General features: G+C 39.9%; 1 protein-coding gene across 2 annotated transcripts in view; it reads right to left on the bottom strand.

Moving 5' to 3' along the window:
* The window catches only part of EML4 (EMAP like 4), a 148,919-nt gene that overhangs the window by 114,688 nt on the left and 13,402 nt on the right, over window positions 1-20,829 (bottom strand). The window contains exon 1 of one of the 2 annotated variants that reach the window (XM_040058238.2): window positions 246-366. The exons of the other annotated variant lie outside the window; for it this stretch is intronic. Within the exon in view, the coding sequence (XP_039914172.1) occupies window positions 246-270 (25 nt within the window). The 5' untranslated portion in view covers window positions 271-366. Of the gene's footprint in view, window positions 1-245; window positions 367-20,829 lie in introns of those variants that run through there. 2 annotated transcript variants of the gene reach the window in all.

Genomic DNA, 20,829 nt, shown 5'->3' with positions numbered 1-20,829 from the left:
TATCAAAGACAAATGTTAATGCAATACCTCAGAGCCACGCTGGAAACTTCATTACAGCAGTGAAGAAGGACCTACTTAATTGGATCCACTATCCCTTCACAATGGAAGGCAACTGGAGCTCAGTGATGGTGTTCTGCATTGTTTTTCAGATATCGAGCATAGCTAGCTCATTATAAAATCCTATTCTCCAAAACCCACACAATCTATGCCATCCAACACTTGAGAATACTGTGTGTCAACCTTACCACAATGATCCGGAAGAGAGTCCATTTATCCTGCTACCATCCAGTTGCCTTAGCACAGAAGGGCTGGAAATCTCAACAGTACTTGCTGCTGCTTTTCCTTCTAACTTGGCATTTCTTTAGCACAGCTTCAGTGCAAAAGGAAGAAAGCAAACCACCTCAGATGTTCTGCTGGAAAAGGAATATGACTATGAACAAAGGTTAAAGCTGAAAACTTGAAACTGCTTAGCAGAGGTGTGGCTGCTGAAACCTGACATAGTTGCGTCATCGAGATTTTACTTTGGCAAACACGGCTTCCTGAATTCAAACAAATCATAGACAGAACTATCTTTTGTTCCAGCAATAAGCAATTATTGCACAGACATGCTTTCAAGGTCACTAGCGGGAAGAGTAAACTACACCAGGATGCGTCAGTCATAAGTAACGCTTTAAAAAAGTTAGCACCAAGCAATGCATACTCAAAGCCTTCCACAGGAGGCAGGAGACAAAGTGCATACTTCCTTCCAAATGACCACAAATAAACAAGAACAAAAATACCCTTTAAAAAAATCAATTAATATTTCTCAGGTTCGTATTTTTCCTCTATTACACCTAATTTTTAACATTCATTACAACCAAAATTAGTTTTTATTACTTTGGCAAATTAAAGCAAAATTAAATGTCTTGCTTTAATGACTTTGGTAAAAGAAAAAGTTGCCTCCAAAACCATTTTAAGAAGAGAAAAATATTAAACAGGGTCTTAGTTTTCTTCAGAACTCTACTGCAGAAGCAGTATTTTTGTATTTGTTAACATAAGGCTATATAAGCTGCATCAATACTCTTAAAAATACAACAGCACTTGAATTACAAGTATTTTTGTATTTAAGTTAATAAAAACATTTACTTTTAAAAAAATGTAATGTCAAAGGTTTCAACCATTCCTAAAAATGTCACTTATTCTTTTCAGGAGGGAAATAAATGCATTCAGATTACCATTGACAAAAATAGGTTTAAAGAAAAAAAAACCAAAAACAGAACAAACAAAAAAGCCAGTTTTAAAAATAGACATGTTATGCAAAGTGTATAAAGAAAATAAACACAAGCTTTAGAAGAGATACAAAGCACCCTTCTTTAGGATGATGAAACAACTTCATTGAGAATGAGGAGGAAGATCATCCCACATTTGTCTGGCAGAGAGGTTTTACACCCTTTTTGATATAGGCTGCTGATGCCTGAAGTTAGATAAGACACTGGCCGAGACAGACAATAGATGTTCTCATACTGAAGGTCACCAGGTGTGTGGAAACTATTACTATAGGCTTTACATCATCATAATGGTTAAAAACAGCACCTTCTTTTAACTCACCTGCCTCTGCATCCTTCAGTTATGGCAAACTGAATATTGTCAACTGAAGACTAAGTGAAAATGAAGAAAATCATATGATTGCTGAGGGCATTTTGCCTTTGACCAATGTATGAGTTGTCATGTCTAATGCTTTGATAGATGTAACTGTATTTCAGAATGTACAACCACGCATCAGCTTTACTGTGCTTCAGACTATACACCAATCACCCAAACATTGCAAGAGCATTTTTTGTAAGACACTGGTCACCCTTGATTACTGCATTTAAAAATGCTCTCAAAGCACCTAACATGGGAAAATCATTAATGAATATTGCACAAAGCGCACCGAGCAGAAGAAAACATCTCGAACAGTTAGATTTACTGCCTTTGGTGAACACATTCTCTCTCAATGCACACACACACGTGAACAATGATTAACTCCCATAATTCAGCACAAACAGTAATAAAAGACAGGTCTCGTCCCCCAAGCAGGAAAGTCCAAGTTAAAGGACCTTCCTTTCGCAAGCCTCAGAAACATCTGTTGAGATAACACTTTGACACGGGCCTCACCTTGCCCCAAGTACTTTACATCCATAACATACAGACCTTGAAGTGTGGGGCTTCTACCTGAACTTATCTGCAGAAGGAATTCACACATCAAGGATTTACACATACCCCTCTAGGTAAAAAAACATAACTAATCCACCATAAATGCAATAGGCATGTAAACTGCTTTGCAAATGTCCCTGGTAATACACAGTGAATGAGAGAATACTTGTTAAGTGCATTATAAAGTTTAAAGCCCCTCTAAAAAAGTATTTAATTGCATTGGATGCTCACTAATAGGATCCAACCTGACCATCAAAAAATTTAAAAAAAAGATTTATTTCATAAGCATGAATTATGGAGCTCCCTGTGCCACAGGAGGGAGACATGACCAGCAGCCACCATCTGCACTAGATCAGATAAAAAAATCTCAGGGAGAGACAAGGAGATCCAACATGCCCAACCTGATTTCAACTGACTTTCACTTCTCTTTAATAAAAAAAAAGAAACAAATCGATAGTTGTATTTGACAGCTTCAGGACTGACTCTCTTACACCAGACTGTGCTCAGCCCCCAGATTTCTATTTGCATATTTGAGATGGAAATTCTCGTGCTACGGGGCAGCTCTCAACTCCTCACAAGTCTTTTACCCTGGTGACAGCAGCGGCTGCAAAGCAGGCAGAACTGGGCAGATGAAGGCACTGTGGCTCCAACAGCCACCAGTGCATGGAAGCACTTGAACTGCCAAGGGAGTTCGGTTTCCAGCCAGAGCAATTCCTTTTTAATTCTGTTTATATCCACAGAGATAACAGCCGACACCATCTCCATTGATGCGACAGCCTCACAGCAGCTCCTTAAACACTGGAGAGAAATACTCATATGTTCATAAGACAAACAGTTCCTAATAACTTTCCCAAGCACCAGTCAAACAAGAGAAAAACCAAAGCATTTGATTTGGGGGTTTTGCTTGTCTGTTTGTTGCAGGGAGAAGGTTGGTTGCTTTCATTGTTCATTTCTTTAAAAAGAAATAAACAAATGTTCATTCCATCACCCCTGACAGACACTCAAGTCTGAAGTTGCCCATGTGGTAGGGCTGTACTTCAGAAAAACATTCAATCTGGTGAGAGTACTGGTGAATCTGTCTATTTTCTGATACAGCATGCATCAGAAAAGGGGAAAGCATTTGCTTCTCCATTTATGTTGATAACGTATTTAGACATACTTGATTACAATTTATTATTCCATACTTAATGGAGGGGAGTGAGGGGGAAGAACCAAAAAAACTAAAAACCACACCTCTGAAATTGGCCGATATCCAAACCCATGATAATTCTATACTTGGCTAAAAATGAAATGTTTACTGTAACACCTCCTACTTGCCACTCATACAAATGTTTAAATCATTTGAATTCTCAGAAGAGTTCTCAGCTTCAGCGGCCTCTGAAAGAGATGTCTTATTCAATGTAAACACTGATTCTGTGAGAACAAGGATAAGGAAAAAAGAGTGGGTGGGAGTATTTCCTTTTCCTTGGATTTAGTTTCGCTGAGTGTTCATTGTTCACAGGAGATGCTCTACCTTTCCATTGTCTCATATGCTTCCCCCACCCCTTTTTTTTTTTTTTTTTGATACCTTGGAGACAAGCACTAAGATAAAGCATTCTAATTTCTTCCATGTACTTAAGATTTGGCTGCCCAGTTCTGGATTTAGACTCGACATCAATGTCCTCATTTATCTGTAAACTTGTGTTTGTCCTGCCCCCTTGCTTCAAAAGGTAAGACAGTAATTAAGGCACTGTAAATCCTCTTAGCCCAACACGCTGTCCTTGTCTCCTCTCACTGCTCACTCCTGCTGCTTCATCAGGTTACCCTGCAGCCTCATAAACTTGTCTAGTTTTAGCCAAATAACTAACTTATTCTTTTGGTCCTTTCATCATGCTCACGCTGACAGCAAAATGCATGTTTGGAACAGAACAATCTCATCATCCCTGACTTCTCCCAGAATTCTTTGGCATATCCAACTGGTCACAACAATTCGCTGTATTTCAATGCACCAGCTTGAGTATCACTTTATGCGATGTCCTGAAGCGTGACAGTGATTCCCTCTCACGGACAAAAAAAAACACCACGCCACCAAACAAACAAAACAAGACACCTCCACAGAACTAGAGTACTTATCTCCACAGCCCCACATATTTTTGTCCTTTAACTACCTATTGGAGAAGGAACTATTTCACTTCCTATTTTTGTGAAGTGACACATTACAATGTAGACCATCTGCTTCACAGACCTCTCACCCTTCTGATTTCCTCCCCATACATTTGCCTGATGTATTTTATGGCTTTCTATATTGGTTTCCTTAGGCTTGAATTCCCCTTTTCCAAAGGGCTTCTGTTGACTCAGCCTTGGTGTACTTCTCTCTCTTCCTGCTTCCCTTTTGTCTTTTTTTTTTTCCTACCCCCTCCAGACATATGTATCCTTTTTGAGACAGGATGTTGCTTAAACTTTTATGACCTAAATTAAATTATTCAAGGTTCTTTGCTTCCCAAGTCAAACTGTTGATGGCACGTCTAAATGGGTAGGCAGACAGGAATTAAGCTCCTACCTACACTAATTCACTGGGCTTGTTTGGGCAGGGCACAGTTATCAGCTCAGGGTGATCACTTCAGCAGTACTCTTTTAGCTTATATTTGGGAAAATATCTAGAAAAACCTCTCACAAGTGGAAAACAAAAGCATCATGGCTCAATTTCCCCTATCACAAAGATCTTAAAAACACTTTTGACTCAGAGGTAATCTGCTTTTACTTTAAATAACGGACAGAAGATAGACAAGGAAGACCTAGTTAATTTTTTTCTCGTTACAGCTGGCATCTCTAAGTTTAGGTAATTACAACTGAAGTAGCAGAACTTGGCCAGCCCCAGTCAGCTGCCTCTGTGTTACTGCACAGGAAAGACAGGCACTCAAAACTGCAGGAACCTGTTAAAGCAGGTTGTGCAGTTTAGCTCATCGTTCCAGGTAAGTACATACTGCTGAAATTCCCTAAACACCTTTTAATGTGGGATTATATAAAGCAGTTCTTTTACTGGCAAAAAAATACTGCTCCTTTATACTCAGCATGGTAAGACATACAGAGTAGCAGAACACAAAAAAGGAAAAGTGTTATACCAAATTAAGAGTTCCAAAAATCCATGGCTAACCAGAATTAAGTATGAGCAAATGGCATATCCATAAACAGAAACAAAACAAAATAAAGAGACTCAAACAAAAAGAAGCCCAAATAGTAAGATACACATCTCTAATGATATCACTGATAGTCTATGTTTCAGTAACTAGTTAAGGCTGGGAACATTCATTTTGTAGATTAAGGTCATTTATGTATTTTTAAAAGAGCCTGCACTATACATTAAAAAATTGAAGTAAAGAGCAACAGGCTTGTGATTAAATCCCTTGTAATACAATTCGATGTAAAATTCAAACCAAAAATTATTAAATAAATAAGAATCAACATTTGATTAATTGTAGAGTAGTAAAGTTCATGAGAATATCAAAAGCCAATTAGATGCAGTATCATTTCTACTCTGCACATTTATATATGGATTTGATTTTAATACAGTTTAACAGAGTACTAATGGTAATTTCAGGCTCCTGTGCATGGCAGTATCTGGATACCTTTCATTATTCAGAGACAAAAAACAATTTTGCAATTTTGAATCTATTCTGTAGACTACACAAGTCAAAATTCAGATTCAAGTAAGAAAAATAATTACTGTCAAACACCCTCAATTTATTGTCTCAATTCACTTTGGTAGATGTGCCAGACTTTTAAAAGTACTCATACAGAAATGTCAGCTCTCTATGCAAGTTTTGAAAGCATACACACATCTTTCTTAAAATAAACAAACAAAATGCCAAAAAAAACCCCCACAAAAATGGAAAAACATCACCTCCAAAAAAAAAAAAAAAAAAAATCAGCCTTATTCAGAATTAATTTCTTTAACATTATAGAGGGTGAAGACTACCTGTATCATGGCTACCTATACCCTGATTCCAAGGCAGAATAAACTACCTGAATAAACTGCAACTGTGCCTCTTCTACAGTATTAGAATCGCCTCTTCTATAGTATTAGAATCATACTCTAAAACATTTCATTCAGATGCTTCCTTTTTTCTTCCAAGTTAAATGTAATCCTGTTTATTCAAGCACAATATTGCACAGTTCAGTACCTTCCCCAAGTAACATACAGTACAACCTACCACTGCTATCAACTGATGCTTTTAAAAGTAATCCTACTCTGCGACTCGTGTTTGCAGCGTCTTTCCAACAGCTGGGTCACTCAAGTCAGAGTTCAGATATTTGTACACATTTCTAAATCCCCTTCTGTCATCCCAAGAAATGCCAGATGAAGATCCCAGCAGTAAGTACTGGACAGACAAAAGGACACTGGGGCTTCACAGACGCAGTTTAGAGCCAGTTGCCACCTGTTTCAGGAGAAATAAGAGAAGCACTGGAATGAGCAGTGATGTTCCACACCAACCTCGGGGATGAATGCCTCAAAGGAAACACGTGCACAGAAACAGCACAAGGAAACCTGTGACTATCCTAACAGATATGAATGACATTTTCATTTTTTTCACTTCCTAATGATGCCATTACCTTTAATTTACACCCCAAAAAATCACAGTGAGAAACAGAGCAGAAAATAAATAGAAGTCTCAAACACTGAAGCTGACAGTTCATTTATGGAAGTTATACTTTCATCTCACATCTCCAAAATAAGCTTTAAATATTTAGGTCAACAGCTACTCGGCTTACTGGAACAACCATTGATATTGTCTGTTTAAGTATTAATTATATTGAGGCAACACACGAAACTTACCAAAGCAGAGAAAAAAATATTATTCTACAGCGGAAGTGAAAGAGAAAAGAGCAATACACAATTATTTCTAAGCACCTCTGTGCGGGAAATACACCTCTATTGTACAAGATATTACGTATATTACCACAGTCATTTAGTCAACTTATGAGCAAGTACAAGCAGTAATGCATAATTGGTATTTGGGATGCATTTATTGCTGATCCTCCAAGAGTTGCAATCAAGAGATTGCCTCTAGTATACGGAATTAAAGAGACTTACGATTTCGGATCAGTCCTGCTACAGCAAGTTAAAATGAAAAAAAACAAAACTATGAGTCTTTCCATTAAATGGGCTCATTCTGCTCCACTGCAAGTATAAAAAATATCAGAAGCTGTATCTCAGCATTTATTCAAACATCAACAAAGTGCAACCACCCATTCAATTTGGAAAAGTTATAATAACAGCTTTTTTACAAGGTCTCTCCTCCCTAAACAGCAAACTTCAGTGTCACAGTGATCTCCTCCCCACCCTGTACGCAATTCCTTAACTTCTTTTTTGTCCTGCCCAGTTTACAGGTAACAAGACTGAGCCAATAAACTAAGCTTTGACATTCCAAAACATCTTTATGTGAGTTCACTTGGAAAAAAAAAAAAAAAAAAAGGTTTCACATGACACATTCATTCTTCAACTCCCTTCCCTGGGAAACAAGGAAACCCAAGAAAGTGGATGATGGACACACAACCTTTCCAGAAAGCACTTAATTAGACCAGCACACATGCCAAATCAATCACATTCAGAGTATTATATTTTAGTTAAAGCTAATGCTACCTCTTCCACACAAACAATCCAAATTCCTCCTGAATTTAGACCAATGCATAAAAACTGATGAGCTATTTTATAAGCTGGATGGGTTATTTTATAAAGAGAATGATATTATTTCTGTGTCCATACGTTGCAGGGGGGCAGGGTATGTGTGGCTTAAAGAAGTTAAACCTGTCAATAGTCTTTAGGGAATCAGCTGAAGGACGTGTTCTTGCAGAATACATTATTTTAAGCTTGCTGAAAGCTGATGCAATACATAAAATGCACATCTTCCTTTCTTATTTTTAGCACGGGGATCCAACTGCTGCCCCACGCTACACCAAGGGAACAATAAAATCATCTTCTAGTAAGGGAGAATTCTGCATGCTTACTAGACAGGATAATTACACTGCCCATACAGTACATGCTAATTGTACTTGGCTACAGACAATTAAACAAATACACTCCGAGACTCTCCATCTGACTTTCGAGCCACATACAGTGAAATTCACGTTTTATAAATATTTAACTGGAAGTAAAATTGGTAAAGGCTTATCACAGCTGTCTCAGCCTCATGCAACTGAGTCAATTAACAATAGAAACCCTTAAGACAAAACAGATAAGGGAAGCCTGCAATTACTCACAGAAACCTTCCTGGAACAGACTGCAACACAATTTCCCAGCTCCTGGAGCAAGTGCCCGCATGACCTCACCAAATCCAGCCAACAAAGAGGAAAAAGGTGCTAGTCCCTGCCAGGAGCTTGTTTAAAGTACCTGCCTGCACCTGGGGAAATTAAAAAATGCAGCAGCCAAGCCAGAGGAGCAGAGGGATGGAGTAGAGCAAGAGATGGGAAAAAATGCCAGTGCATCACAGAAGCGGATTTCCAGCTCTTCGTTTCTAATGCTACAAAATATTACTTGCTGTCTGAACTTTATTTATAGGTAGTCACACATAGAGCTGCTCCATCTTCAGTCAGCACTTGAAATGTGTAAGGGGAAAAAAAACTGAAGAAAGGAGTGGGAACTTCTGTATTTCTCTCTTGCTTTGTGGTAGAAGTGACTGCAATCTCAGTTGGATGAATCCTGGAGACTGAAGCTGAATTGCTTTGTCTCTACTCAACCCCACTAACTCCATCTAACAAACTCACAGACCAGGATCAGATTTTTATCACAAGCTTTTTGTAAACCAAAAGCTCAATATGAGGGTACCTCAAACTGATGCATCTGCACAGTAATGACTATATTACTAGTTATGATTAGAAATTATATTCTCCAAAAATTAATTTGATTGTTGAATTTCAATTAGACTGACAGACCAAGAAACGCCTTTATAACTGCAAATGTCAGGTTGCACCCAGGGGCAGAGATGAACATCAGAACTGCCTAAAAGTTAATGGTTTTCGCCGAACTAAAGAAACTCAAAGATTGCACATGATCTTGATTAGGTCACCACAAAGACCAAGATCTCCAGTGATTGTATACAGCGAAAACAGAACACATGATTCTTCCCTGCAGCACCGTTAGGGAAAATTCCCAACTGCACATGAGCTTTTCCTTCTCAAAACCCTGCCCCAATTTTCCCCAACACCAAAGTCTGCTCTCACTAAAAACAGCACTTTAAGGTAAACTTGCAGCCCCTCTCAGCAGATAAACCTTGCTGACCAATTCCATATTCAACTACTGCAAGGAGAGTTGCAGGAAATATATGGAGAGAAGAGGGGGAAAAAAAGCCCTCCCAAAAAGCAACAAAAAACCAAAAATAAACAAAACAAGGAGTAAAAAAAAAAAAAAGCTCCACGCATTTGCCACTGTCAACAATGAAAAAAAATTAAAAGAAGATAAACATCTTCCTTTAGGTTAAACTCGATTGCAAGTTTTTCCCCTGTATTTGACAGCAGATTATTTTTAGAAGACTACTCCTCAGGGTATGGTGAACACAGGTATGAATTCTATTCAAAACTGAAGGCATTCTCTTTATTGTAAGCACTCCTGCTGGCATCATCTATACATCCAGCACCTTGAGCAATAATCACTTTCTGTGCTTTCAGCAAACTCGAGTGTCTAAGAATAAGAGGGCAATGCGCCTCCATTTGTATTTGTATTCCTTTACATTTGAAAAGTCAGTGTCTCTAGTAATGTGCTGTAAAAATTCATACCTGGAATTTTTTCTGCATTGATTCCAACAAATCTTAGGTTTTTATTTTGCTTACACAAAAAAAAAAAAAAAAAAAATCAAGTCTCTTTTTTATATAACGACCAAAAATATTGTATGAACATTTAGGACAAAAAATAGCACACACAAATTTTCAAGAATAATTTTTTGCTCCTTTCCAGCACACTAATTCTGATCTCTGCCACCACCACGTTATCTTTTGCAGGTGACGTTCTGATACCGCATTTGCTTATACAAGTTACGCCATACTGAAAATGTATGTTCATTCATCAAGGTGCCTCGGTGCCTCACAGAAGATACTTTTTCCACAGACTTTGTGGAATTCAAGTCATCTACCAAACACTTGTCCACTAGGAAAGTCAACATACTTGTGTATTTTTTGCCAATCAAAGCTGCTTGGCTTAATTAAAAGGTGAGCAAATGCACCCTTGGTTGCGCAAACCTTCTTGAGTTCAAAACAAACAAGAAACGGAAAGAACGTGTAAGTAATAATGGAGCGAGATTTGCAAAATTAATGCACTAAGGCATGATGCAAGGTTAACCTGACTAATGCAGAGGTATGGGTATATATTTTAAATACAATACACCTCTTTGAACGCGTCTGTCAATGCAGCAGATTGTGCTGGGTGCTGAGTGAGTTTGACAAGGGGAAGGGGATGGAAGTGTCAGGGAGGAAGAACAGGAAAAGAGGGATAAAAGCACCACAACACAGGACTATCACACTAATCCCCCCTTACGACAGGAGTGTTGGACTGAATTATTCCTGCCTTAAGCTGCTGTACAAAACCTCTGCCCACACAGCCATCTCCCCTATCCGCAACTCCATTCCTCTCGCTGACACGGTGGGAAAATTCCCCACAAAGCTCACAGACATGCCCTGTCCCTGAGCTGTAAATGTGCTCTCCCATCCCTGTTTTCTCCCTAGCAAGCCCATAGCCCCGTGGTGTTCAGCTGTGACTTCCCAACACTCACCCAAAGTTGTCTCACTGTCCTACAAAACAGGACCCCTGCCCCTGTCTCCACTAAATCGTGCCCAGAGCTGCATCTCAAGGCTCGGATGAGCACAAGTGTTTCAGGATGGTTGGGCTTAAAAAAGTATCACAAAGCATAAAGAAAACAAAAAAAACCCAAACAAATTGTACATTTAACAGTTTTAAAACTTCAATGACTTTAAAGCAAAAATTATCTAAAAAGAGTTCCAATATGCTGAACCCTCCTGATACTTTGTGGTTTTACTGCCATGCATGCTCCTTAAAACCTCTCTAACTCAGCTGCTTTTCCCATAAACAGCCTCCACACACAGCCGGTGCAATAAAGTTTAAACAATGTAAATTAGTACCAAAAAGTTAACTCAAACCAATTTCAATTCTCCCTTTAGTTTCTTCTCCGCTCAAATCTCTTTGAATGAGATACTTTCACAAATCTATACCGGTTGAAAAAAAAACAAACAAAAAGATTCCTCTGCTGGACTGTCGGCTTTCCGCAAACAATTCCCAATTCCTTCTTAAATGCAATGATGCATTTTTAGAAGTCTATGGTATTAACAATTTCCATTCCACTAACCTGTTTATTAAATCTGCATTGCTCAAACATAAGGATTGGGTGAGAGAAAAAGAAATGTGATTATTTTTAGGCATAGGATGAAAAACTGTCTGGGTCATCAGGCTTCAAATGCAGGGGTTGTGGTCTAATGCTGCCACTGGTGGCTGATCTCAATGGTGCCCTCTCATGCGTCAGTACCCAGGTCAATATTGCTTCATCTGGCCAATGGGATGGACACACCCTCATCCTATTTAAGAGTAATCAATACCCCACTCCTAATGCAGTTTAAGGGAAAAATTCAGGTCACATTACATAAATAACTTCTGGGCTGAGTCATCACCCCTGCAGATATTTCAGTGCCATGCAGATGTCAAGGAACATGCCAAGGGACATGGTCTAGTGGTGGACCTGGTGGTGCTGGATCTTGGATCTTGGACTTGATCTCTGATCTCTCTCAGGTCTTTTCCAACCTGAACAATTCTGTGAAGCCACGACATCAGCCTTGAGGAGGACTGAAATGGCGGGGTGCAGGGCTGCTGCTCCCCAGCATCAGGACAAATTAGAAAACCGGTTTGATGAAAGTCTCACAATATTCAACAAAGACAAATGCAGTCATGCAGCAGTGAAGGAAAATCCCACACGGCCATTCAGGCTGGGATGACCAGCTCAAAGAAGCTGAAGATCCAGGTGAAGGAACTGGGAGGAGTCAGCAAGGGACCCTTGCAGTGACCAAGGCTGCCCACACACTGGGCTGTCTGAGCAGAATTGCAGCCAACACGTTGGTAGAAATTATTATTCCCATCTGGGTGGCAGCTAGACACACGTCCAGTTCGGTGTCTTCCAGCAGAGAGGAGATTGGCCGGCTGGAGAGAGCCAGTGGTAAGGAGGCTGCAGCACATCATGCAAGACCAGAGGCTGTGGGAGAATCAAAGCAGAAGCCAATTCAATTCTCCACTATCTTGGGGAGTACAGACTACAGGAAAAAAGTGAATCAAACTCTGTTCATAGATACAAAAGGAAGGGACAACAAAGGAAACTAACTCAGCCACCTGTTTTAGCTTTTAAACACCCTCAACCCATTTTTTTTTCCCCTTTGTTAAGTTGCAACTTTTTATTCTTCTAGATACTCAAAACTCAACTGGAGCAAGACCCTGAGTAACACCATCTGTTTTTAAAGCCATCACCGCTGGAGCGTGTTGCACCAGATGACCTCCAGCAGTTCCAACCTACATTTTCAGTGATTCTATGATCTATTCTAGGACAGCATGCATAGTATAGAATTACAAATGTAATATACCAGCAAGCCAAAACACACTGCCAGTCAAAATGCAAGAATAGAAGATACCACTCTACGCTCTTTTGACATACTCTTATCAACAGATGTCCCAAAATGCTGTGCCGAAACTCATGGGAAAAGGCAAGGGAAAAAAAAAAAAAGGAAAAAACGATCCAGAAATGCAAACACAGTTGCTTTGACATATCTGTACATAAGGACTTCTACCTTAAACAGGGCAGACCATTCCTTCCTTCCTGTGGCTCACCTTTGAGCAACAACACAGGTAGTACAGATGCTGGTGGCACCAATCTGCCATGAAGGGGAAAAAACATCTAGGACAAATATAAGTGTCCTGAAAATGGAAATTTTTAGAGATGCTGGTTGCTGTTTTATGGCCACTAGAACCTACTCCAAAGTCACAATTCAATGACTGCTTTACTGATGTGTTTGACCAAATCCCATGTCATTTATTGAATACACATGTATCACTCATTTTGTCTCAGTTAGAGGTACTTCGCTGCAGGACATCTTGAGGAAAACTAGGAGAAGAAATTTGTTTGTTTAAATAGAAGCATCTGATAGCCAGCCAAAGTCACAATGAACAGTCTGTAACAAACAGCCCAGGGAAAAGAGATTTTCTGTAACACAGCTGATACAACAAACTTCCCTCCAATATAAATGTGGCACTGGCGCCTTGCAGAGCCAGTAGGGCTGTGTTTGGGAATTGAGAGCACTGGACACGCTGGGCCAGAAATTCAGCTGATGTTAATCAACAGAACCCCATCAAGGAGAGGGGATCTGGCCTGCTGTGCTTTGGTTGCGTATGTCGAAAAAACTTCAGCAGTCTCTGATGTGATAACTTTGATTTATGTTGAGGGACAGTCCTCCCAACAGAGAGCTGGTTAAGAACAGGGCAAGGGATTACTCATTTCAGTATCTGATCATTTAAGCCAGAAGTTGACAGAATTTGCTCCCCCTCTGAAGGATGTGAAACCAGTCTATTCTACACATATAGAATACAGAAGAAAAAAATTACTTTTTTGCTAATAAGTATAATAAAGATACTATGTGTCTAAAGTTCAAGTTAGCTTTAGAAGTCTAAAAGAAATTTACTATGAAGGCTGGAACCTGGTCATAACTTAGGTGGAACAAGAGGAACCTACACTGGTGAAAAGTGTAGGTGCCAGTAGAACCCAACAAGAAGATAAAAGCCAGTAATAAGCTGTCTCTTACACACACACTGATCTTCCTTCTTCCTGTAGTCACAAAAACATTTCTCATCTACTCACTGAAAAGTCTATTTTCATTTGAAAAACTAGTATTTTTAAGAATTTAATTTTCACTGATGGCCTGTGAGGGAGACAAAAGTAAACAGCACTACACCTCCAAAAAATCCTCACTTGCTCCATGCTGGATAAAGTTGTGGGCATTTACGAAGAATCCCACAAGCAAATCATGAAGACTGAGGATAATGGACTTGGGTGAAAATAACTTCAGAAGTTAAAATACTGGAGAATTTATGCACTAATATAGAATTAAAAAATAGAGATTAAGACATGTTGCAGACAACCATTACTAAGAACGTATTTCTGACATTTGGAAAACATAGAATATTGTAAGAGTTTCTGCATGAGCTGTACAAGTAGTTATTGAACTGAGTGAAATTTATACAATCATGCATCATCATCTGAAAAGAAGGAAAAGAAAAAAAAAATCTTAAAGAGAATGGAAAGGAAGGAGGAATTATTTCAGAAGATTTTCTGCTTTGCTGGCCCAAACACTGAGTCTTCTGGAGATGTCTAATGAAAGGAATACAATCAAACGTGTTTGAATGTACTGAAAGCACAGCAAAGATGCCAAATGCTGAACTCCTCACCATTCTTGCCAAGCTGCAAATTAACATTTTGAGCATGCATTACATTGTTGCAAAGCAAAGCCACGTACACCAACAGCTTAAGGCACCTGCAAAGACATTCACAGCTACAGTTTTGGTCAGCTCCCTGATTGCCAAAAAAATACAACACAAAAACTACTCAACTAACGTGCGCCTGCAGATCAGCCAACAAAGACTTAGCCCTGCGTGAACAGATGCAAGGAGAGGAAACAAAAAACCCATACCTAAAAACCCTTTCTGAGGGCGTGTGTGACAGAATATGATCAGTAACTGAAGATGCCAACACTTAGCAGCTCCTAAATTCCTGTCTGCTGGCTTGTCAAGTGTCATTTACAAAAATGCAGCCCGAGCAAATGAGGCTCCATGACTCAAGACAGTGTAGCGTCAGAAATATTGGATTTAAATAGATACATCTAGGTAATTCATTTATAAACCAGAAAAACTGAATAGCCACTCAGACATTTGAATAAAGTATGCAGTTGCATCTAATATCGGTACTATAGTTCATTAAATTAGGAAGGTTATACAAATAAGAAGTTTAGACATGTCTACTAAAAATAACAAGAAAATTGTACAGTTGCACTTTCGCAACCCACAGTCATCTCCATGCCACACCATTTGCTTATTTAGACCATTAAAGTGAGCAGATTGGACCACCAAAAGGAGCTGGAGAAGCCATTATCGATCCAGTCACAGAAACATAAACCTGAAACATTGATATTTATGCATTTTAACCAGGGAACACCTGTACAGGGAGTTTTTAAACAATTACAACCTCTAGTTAGTGGTTTTACTAGGGAGCATCAATGTTTTGCAGAACCAAGAACACATCTACCATTTTCTTTTTCACTCACACTAAAAACCTCTAACATACCCATACAGAAAGAGGAAAGGGACCAAAAGGCGACTTTCAGGCCAAAAAGTATCCATTTATGAAGATATCCATGCCAAGATCCCTAGCATGTTTTAATGAGTAATGCGGAGGAACGTCTTCTCTATGAGGAAATTAACTGTATCCCTGAGCTTTAACACTCAACAATCCTCTAGACTGTTACGCAATGCATCACCTTATCTTTCAACACATTTTGGTTATTGCAATTGCCTGTGCTCCTAAGGCATCTTCTCCCCCCCAACAGCTGCTTTTAATTAAAGATTTCAGTGTTTATTTCAAGATATAATGCTGGCTCCTGTCTTGTGCCAGCCCACACTTCACCTGAGGAAACACCATGAGCTTGTGTGAAAGGATATGCTGGGGGAGGCAGGCACGCCTCCCATTTACAGCATCCCTCTCCTTTTTCAAATCTTGCATCTTCAGACTTGCAGCTAATCACTTCCACAGGCTCTCCGTGCCTGATTTCTACTCAAAGGCAATTCCTGCTGAAAGACTGAATAACCAACTCAGCCACGTTTTAAGCTGATTATGCACCCATCCTACACCATCTTCCTTGTGCTCCACACAGAAAATTGGTGCTGCTGTAACTGAGTGATCTACACATTTCTGCTCCAAAATACGGTTTCTGTCACAATTAACTCCAAGATAGTCACGCACACCCCCCTCAACCCAGCCTTCCATCCCTTCCAAGGGCACAGGTGGGCAGGTTTTCCTCATGGGCTTCTGACTCCTGATCAAAATCTGGTGACCTGGTAAAACAAGTCAAATTCTGAACGGCTGAATCTCACAGGCACCACAGGAAACACCAGGAAAAGGAAAAGGAGTCCCCAGAGAAGAGGGAGCTGCTGGAGGGTGTGGTGACAGTGTCTTCCTGAAACCCTAATGCAGAGGAATCATCACAAACCTTAAGAAACGCCAGATGGTGTCTCACTGCTGCTACATCAGCTCTTTAAAAAATGAAAAACTGCCTGCAAAGAACGCCACACCATCAGGCAAGTTAATCGGCCTTACATGTCAAGGCAAGTTTTCCAGGTTAAATGCTCACCAAACAGCATTAATTTCAGAATTAAAAATAATTAACAGTAGGCAGGGTGTCATTTACAAAGCAGCACTCCGGAGGGGGTTGTTATAACAGCAACTGAGCAAACAAGCCTGATATTGCCGAAGCTCCTTCACTCCGCTGTTTTCTCAAAACAACTGCAAAGAGACACCCTCCTCTTTATACACAAGGGCTTGTGAATACATTTAAACTTACTCTGTGTGAGAAACAAGCCAGTTATTGGGAATTCCTAGCCCTAAAGGATGGATTTCATCTAAAATGCTAAAGGGCCAGGGCAAAGGTTTCAAAGAAAAGTGATAAAATCCTTTAAAGTATAGACTTTGAACCAAGAAAAGTCTATACCACAGATAAAGATGACCACAGAAGTACTTGAGCTTAGGAGAAGTATCACAATACCCCTCTTTAAAAGACTCCTGCATAAAAATGGTGCAGTCACAAGCATGAGAAAAAGCTTACCATTAGCAATCCCAGTCCTCCATACTGCTAAATTTTGCTCCCCTTCTAATCCTGGCCTCTTTCCTAGCAGTATTTCAGAAATAGCACCGTACAGGAGGTTCTGTACTCCAGAAACTATTTTACTCAAATGGCACTTTTCAATAAAGATGATGCTTTTTGAGAAATCAAGATGATTTCTCTTAAGCTGCACATGCTTGTAACATTGAAGCTGATCAGATTTTTAAAAACATTTACACTTATTGCAAAAAGCACATACCGCAGAACTTGCTTCGCCTGCATTACAAAAAGAAACCCCGCATTTTGCAGACACAAGCAGCAAATGCCTCAGCAAAGCACATGAAGAACACCTCTTTAATTATATGGCCCATTGAAAGGCATTGGGGCATGCTGCTAAAGGCTCTGAAGCGTTTTGTATTTCACATGACTCCTGAATAATCAGTAATTTAATCAATATTTAGACCTAAGAAGCAGTAAAAGAAGGATAAAGTTTCCAGATATGGAAATAAGTTTTCCAGATATTCTTTGTGATTGTCATGGCCAAAACTAAACCCCATACTTTCGTCTGCCATTAAGTAAATACTGTACATAGCCTTTCTTAAAGTCCTGAAATTTGACTGTGGGGAAATAAACAAATAAAAAACAAAGAGGATATAGATGAAAAAGCAACTTGGAACAGGCACTTTTTATGCCAAGCTCATCATCTGTGTTATTAATAAATTGCACATGGTTCCTATGTGATGTTTTGAATGAAATTAAACATAAAGAATCTATTAACAAAGGCAGTAATTATTCCCTACAACAGGGACTTATAAAATACTGTTAAAACTGTGTCAGAAGTTAGTAAATAAAAAGGAAATGCCATAAATGCAAGGAAAATGCTATAAATAGACACCAATAGTAAAAACTGAAATGATCATCCTGAATGAACTTGGTAGTGCTCTCTCATAAAGAGTAAGCAAGCGAGGACTAAAAAGGACCAGAAAGGAATTCAGGCATTCCACGTGGGGATCAAGAATGATCAAGCTGTCCAGGGCAGGAGGGTAAGAGGATTACTACAACCCACTCCTGAAGTGAAGGAGTCCCAAGTGACCTCCCATACAGGAACAATTACAGTTTCATTAACTATAACCTAAAATTGCATTTTTCTCACCTTACCATGAAAGTGCTGCTGCAACTACTGAGATAAAATACTTAACCACTGCCTTTGACAAGATGAACTTGTGCTTAATAAGCATATGCCTGTTTCTAAGGTTCTTTTTTTAACAAAAGGCTATTTTAAAAGAGGACCCATGAAAGAAAATAAGCTGAGAAGCTCTCAAGAACATGTTTCTTTCAAAAGGAGTTCCATGCTGCACTACTGTCAGCAAACAGAGCCAAGGTCACAAAACCACTTTTATTATAATAGTTTTTGCATGTTTACAGAGGTCTGTAACCTTCTCAAGTTTTTCCCTTTTTATTTCAAAGGTTTCACATTCACTCTGGGAACTCCCTCAATAAGCATCTGAATATGCTTCTTAAAATACACACTAAAAAAGAATTGTACTATAAATGGGACCACTTAGGGAATACACAATAATTTATGAAAAAGTCTGTACAACTGATCCAAACATGACGCCTCTGTTAGCTCAAGTACACAACCGGAATGTGGGAAAGGAATTTACACACCTAGCAAGCAAAGCCAAATCACTAGGGTTGGAAATGACCTTTAGGTTCATCGAGTCTGACCATCAACCCACCACCATGTTCGCTACTTAGCCATATCCTCAAGTGCCATACTGTTTTCGGGACGCTTCCAGGGACTGTGACTCCACCACTCCCCTGGGCAGCCTGTTCCAATTCTTTACAAACCTTCCTGTGAAGAAATCTTTCAGAATGTCCAACCTACAATTCTGCTGGCATAAACTACTGTTTTCTGCTTGTAATATATTTCTGGATTCACAACTTATGTTCACCAAAAAAGAATTCTGAAGAAATGTAATATAAAACAAATTATAAGCCAGCAGCCTTTCCATCTGGAATTATTCAGAGGCACATATGGTCATATTTTTAATGTAGAAAAGTTTTGTAATCTGATACTTATTTGCCTTTCTTATGATTAGCTGCTCCACAACACACTAGCTTTAGAATATGAAGTTCAAAATCAAGTCTTATAACTGAAGTATTAAGTTAAAATTATTGACTCCTTGATTTCAGATACTTCCATAAAATCTGTATTCTAAGGGAATATACATTTTCCATAAAATATACATTCTAGGGGAATTAAGTTGGCTTATTTTTTCATTTAGCATACAGCAACAGTAAAACGAAATTAAAACACATTCTCTCATCTGGAACATATGCATAACTGCCTTAATAAGGACAGGAAGACAAACAATGATAATTAAATGGGATAATTACATCATTAGCTGATTTCAAGTTTGGGGTTGGTTTGGTTAAGAAGACAGTACTATATTTATATTTGATTTTTGAGAAGACACAATGACATATGTGGATTTCTCAGAAGGCTTTGGAAAGGGAAATCCATTCTGCCTTCTCGTACACCCTTTTTGAGAATGGCAGGAGGAGGACAGGAAGAAGTGGAGGAAAAGCAGCAGAGGGAGAAGAAAGTTGCTGGGATTTGGAGAGTACTGGGATGTCCAACAGCATCCGACTGTCTCCCCAACTGCTCTACTACCACACCAAGTTGTTTTTCCTCCCTCACAGCACCCGTCCTGCAGCCACAAATCAAGGAGATACTTTCACCTCTGTGATGTGCAGTGAACCACCTCCACCCAGCACGCTGCAGAGAGGAGCTCCACAACAGAGACAGGTGTTCCTCTTTGCAAAGGGGAACCGGACCACAGGCTGGCTGTACTGGGCAGCACACACCAGCCAGGCACCTTCTTTAATTTCTTTACACTGCGTTATCTTTACAGCTTCCAAACCACTACCTCCCCGCTCACTTCCGCACATTTTCCATCCTCCGGAGGCAGAGAGACAAACTGACCCTCCCAGTAACCTCCCACACAGCCACAACAGTGACCCACCAAAGTCAAAGGCAGACGTGGCACTGGTGCAGCCCCCTGGCCCTGGGCTCCTTGGGGAGAGCAAAGCTGAGCCTACAACGCTCAGCACCTCAAAACTCCGCAGAAAGACTCAAGGGTTTCTCCAACACAACTAAAAGAAGAGTTACTGCTGTCGCCCTGGACAGGTGAGAAGGCAGGTACCACGTGATAAACCATCTGTCCTGGCAGCTCGGGTCAGGAATTGGCCGATTTTCTGCAGAAACACACTCATTATCACGTTGATGGGCACACAGCCAATCCTAAACATTTTACACAAGCCATCATTTGGGCTACAAGTGCTCACCTTTTGTCCTCCTCATCCTACTGCCCTCAAATACAGCCAGCACGCAGTCTTCACCTGAGGAGGGGTTTTAAAAGCAGGGTAAAACAAAGCAAGTAGAAAATTCTTTGCTTCCCAAGACAGGATAGTCACACTCAGGAGGAGCCTGCTGTCCTCTACTGCCAGAGCTGTCTCTCACCAGCCCACCACAGTCCTCCAACACAGCTTCATGCACCACATGGTTTGAGCCATGGGATGGGTCCAGCTCTTCCCTTCACCACGCTGATGAGCTTACACACACAGAGCAAAGCACACTCCCAAACACTGTCCATCCTCCAAGCAGGGAATGCAGGGAAACCACCACCAGAGCTTGACTCCATCCGGTTTGCTCCTGCTGACACTTCCAGAAATGTTTTTATACAAACAGGAACCCTGACCTACTAA

This window comes from Hirundo rustica, chromosome 3, assembly GCF_015227805.2.
Source record: "Hirundo rustica isolate bHirRus1 chromosome 3, bHirRus1.pri.v3, whole genome shotgun sequence".
NCBI classification, from domain to species: Eukaryota; Metazoa; Chordata; class Aves; order Passeriformes; family Hirundinidae; genus Hirundo; species Hirundo rustica.
The sequence above is the reverse complement of the archived record's forward strand: the minus strand, read 5'-3'. Positions and strand labels throughout refer to the sequence as shown.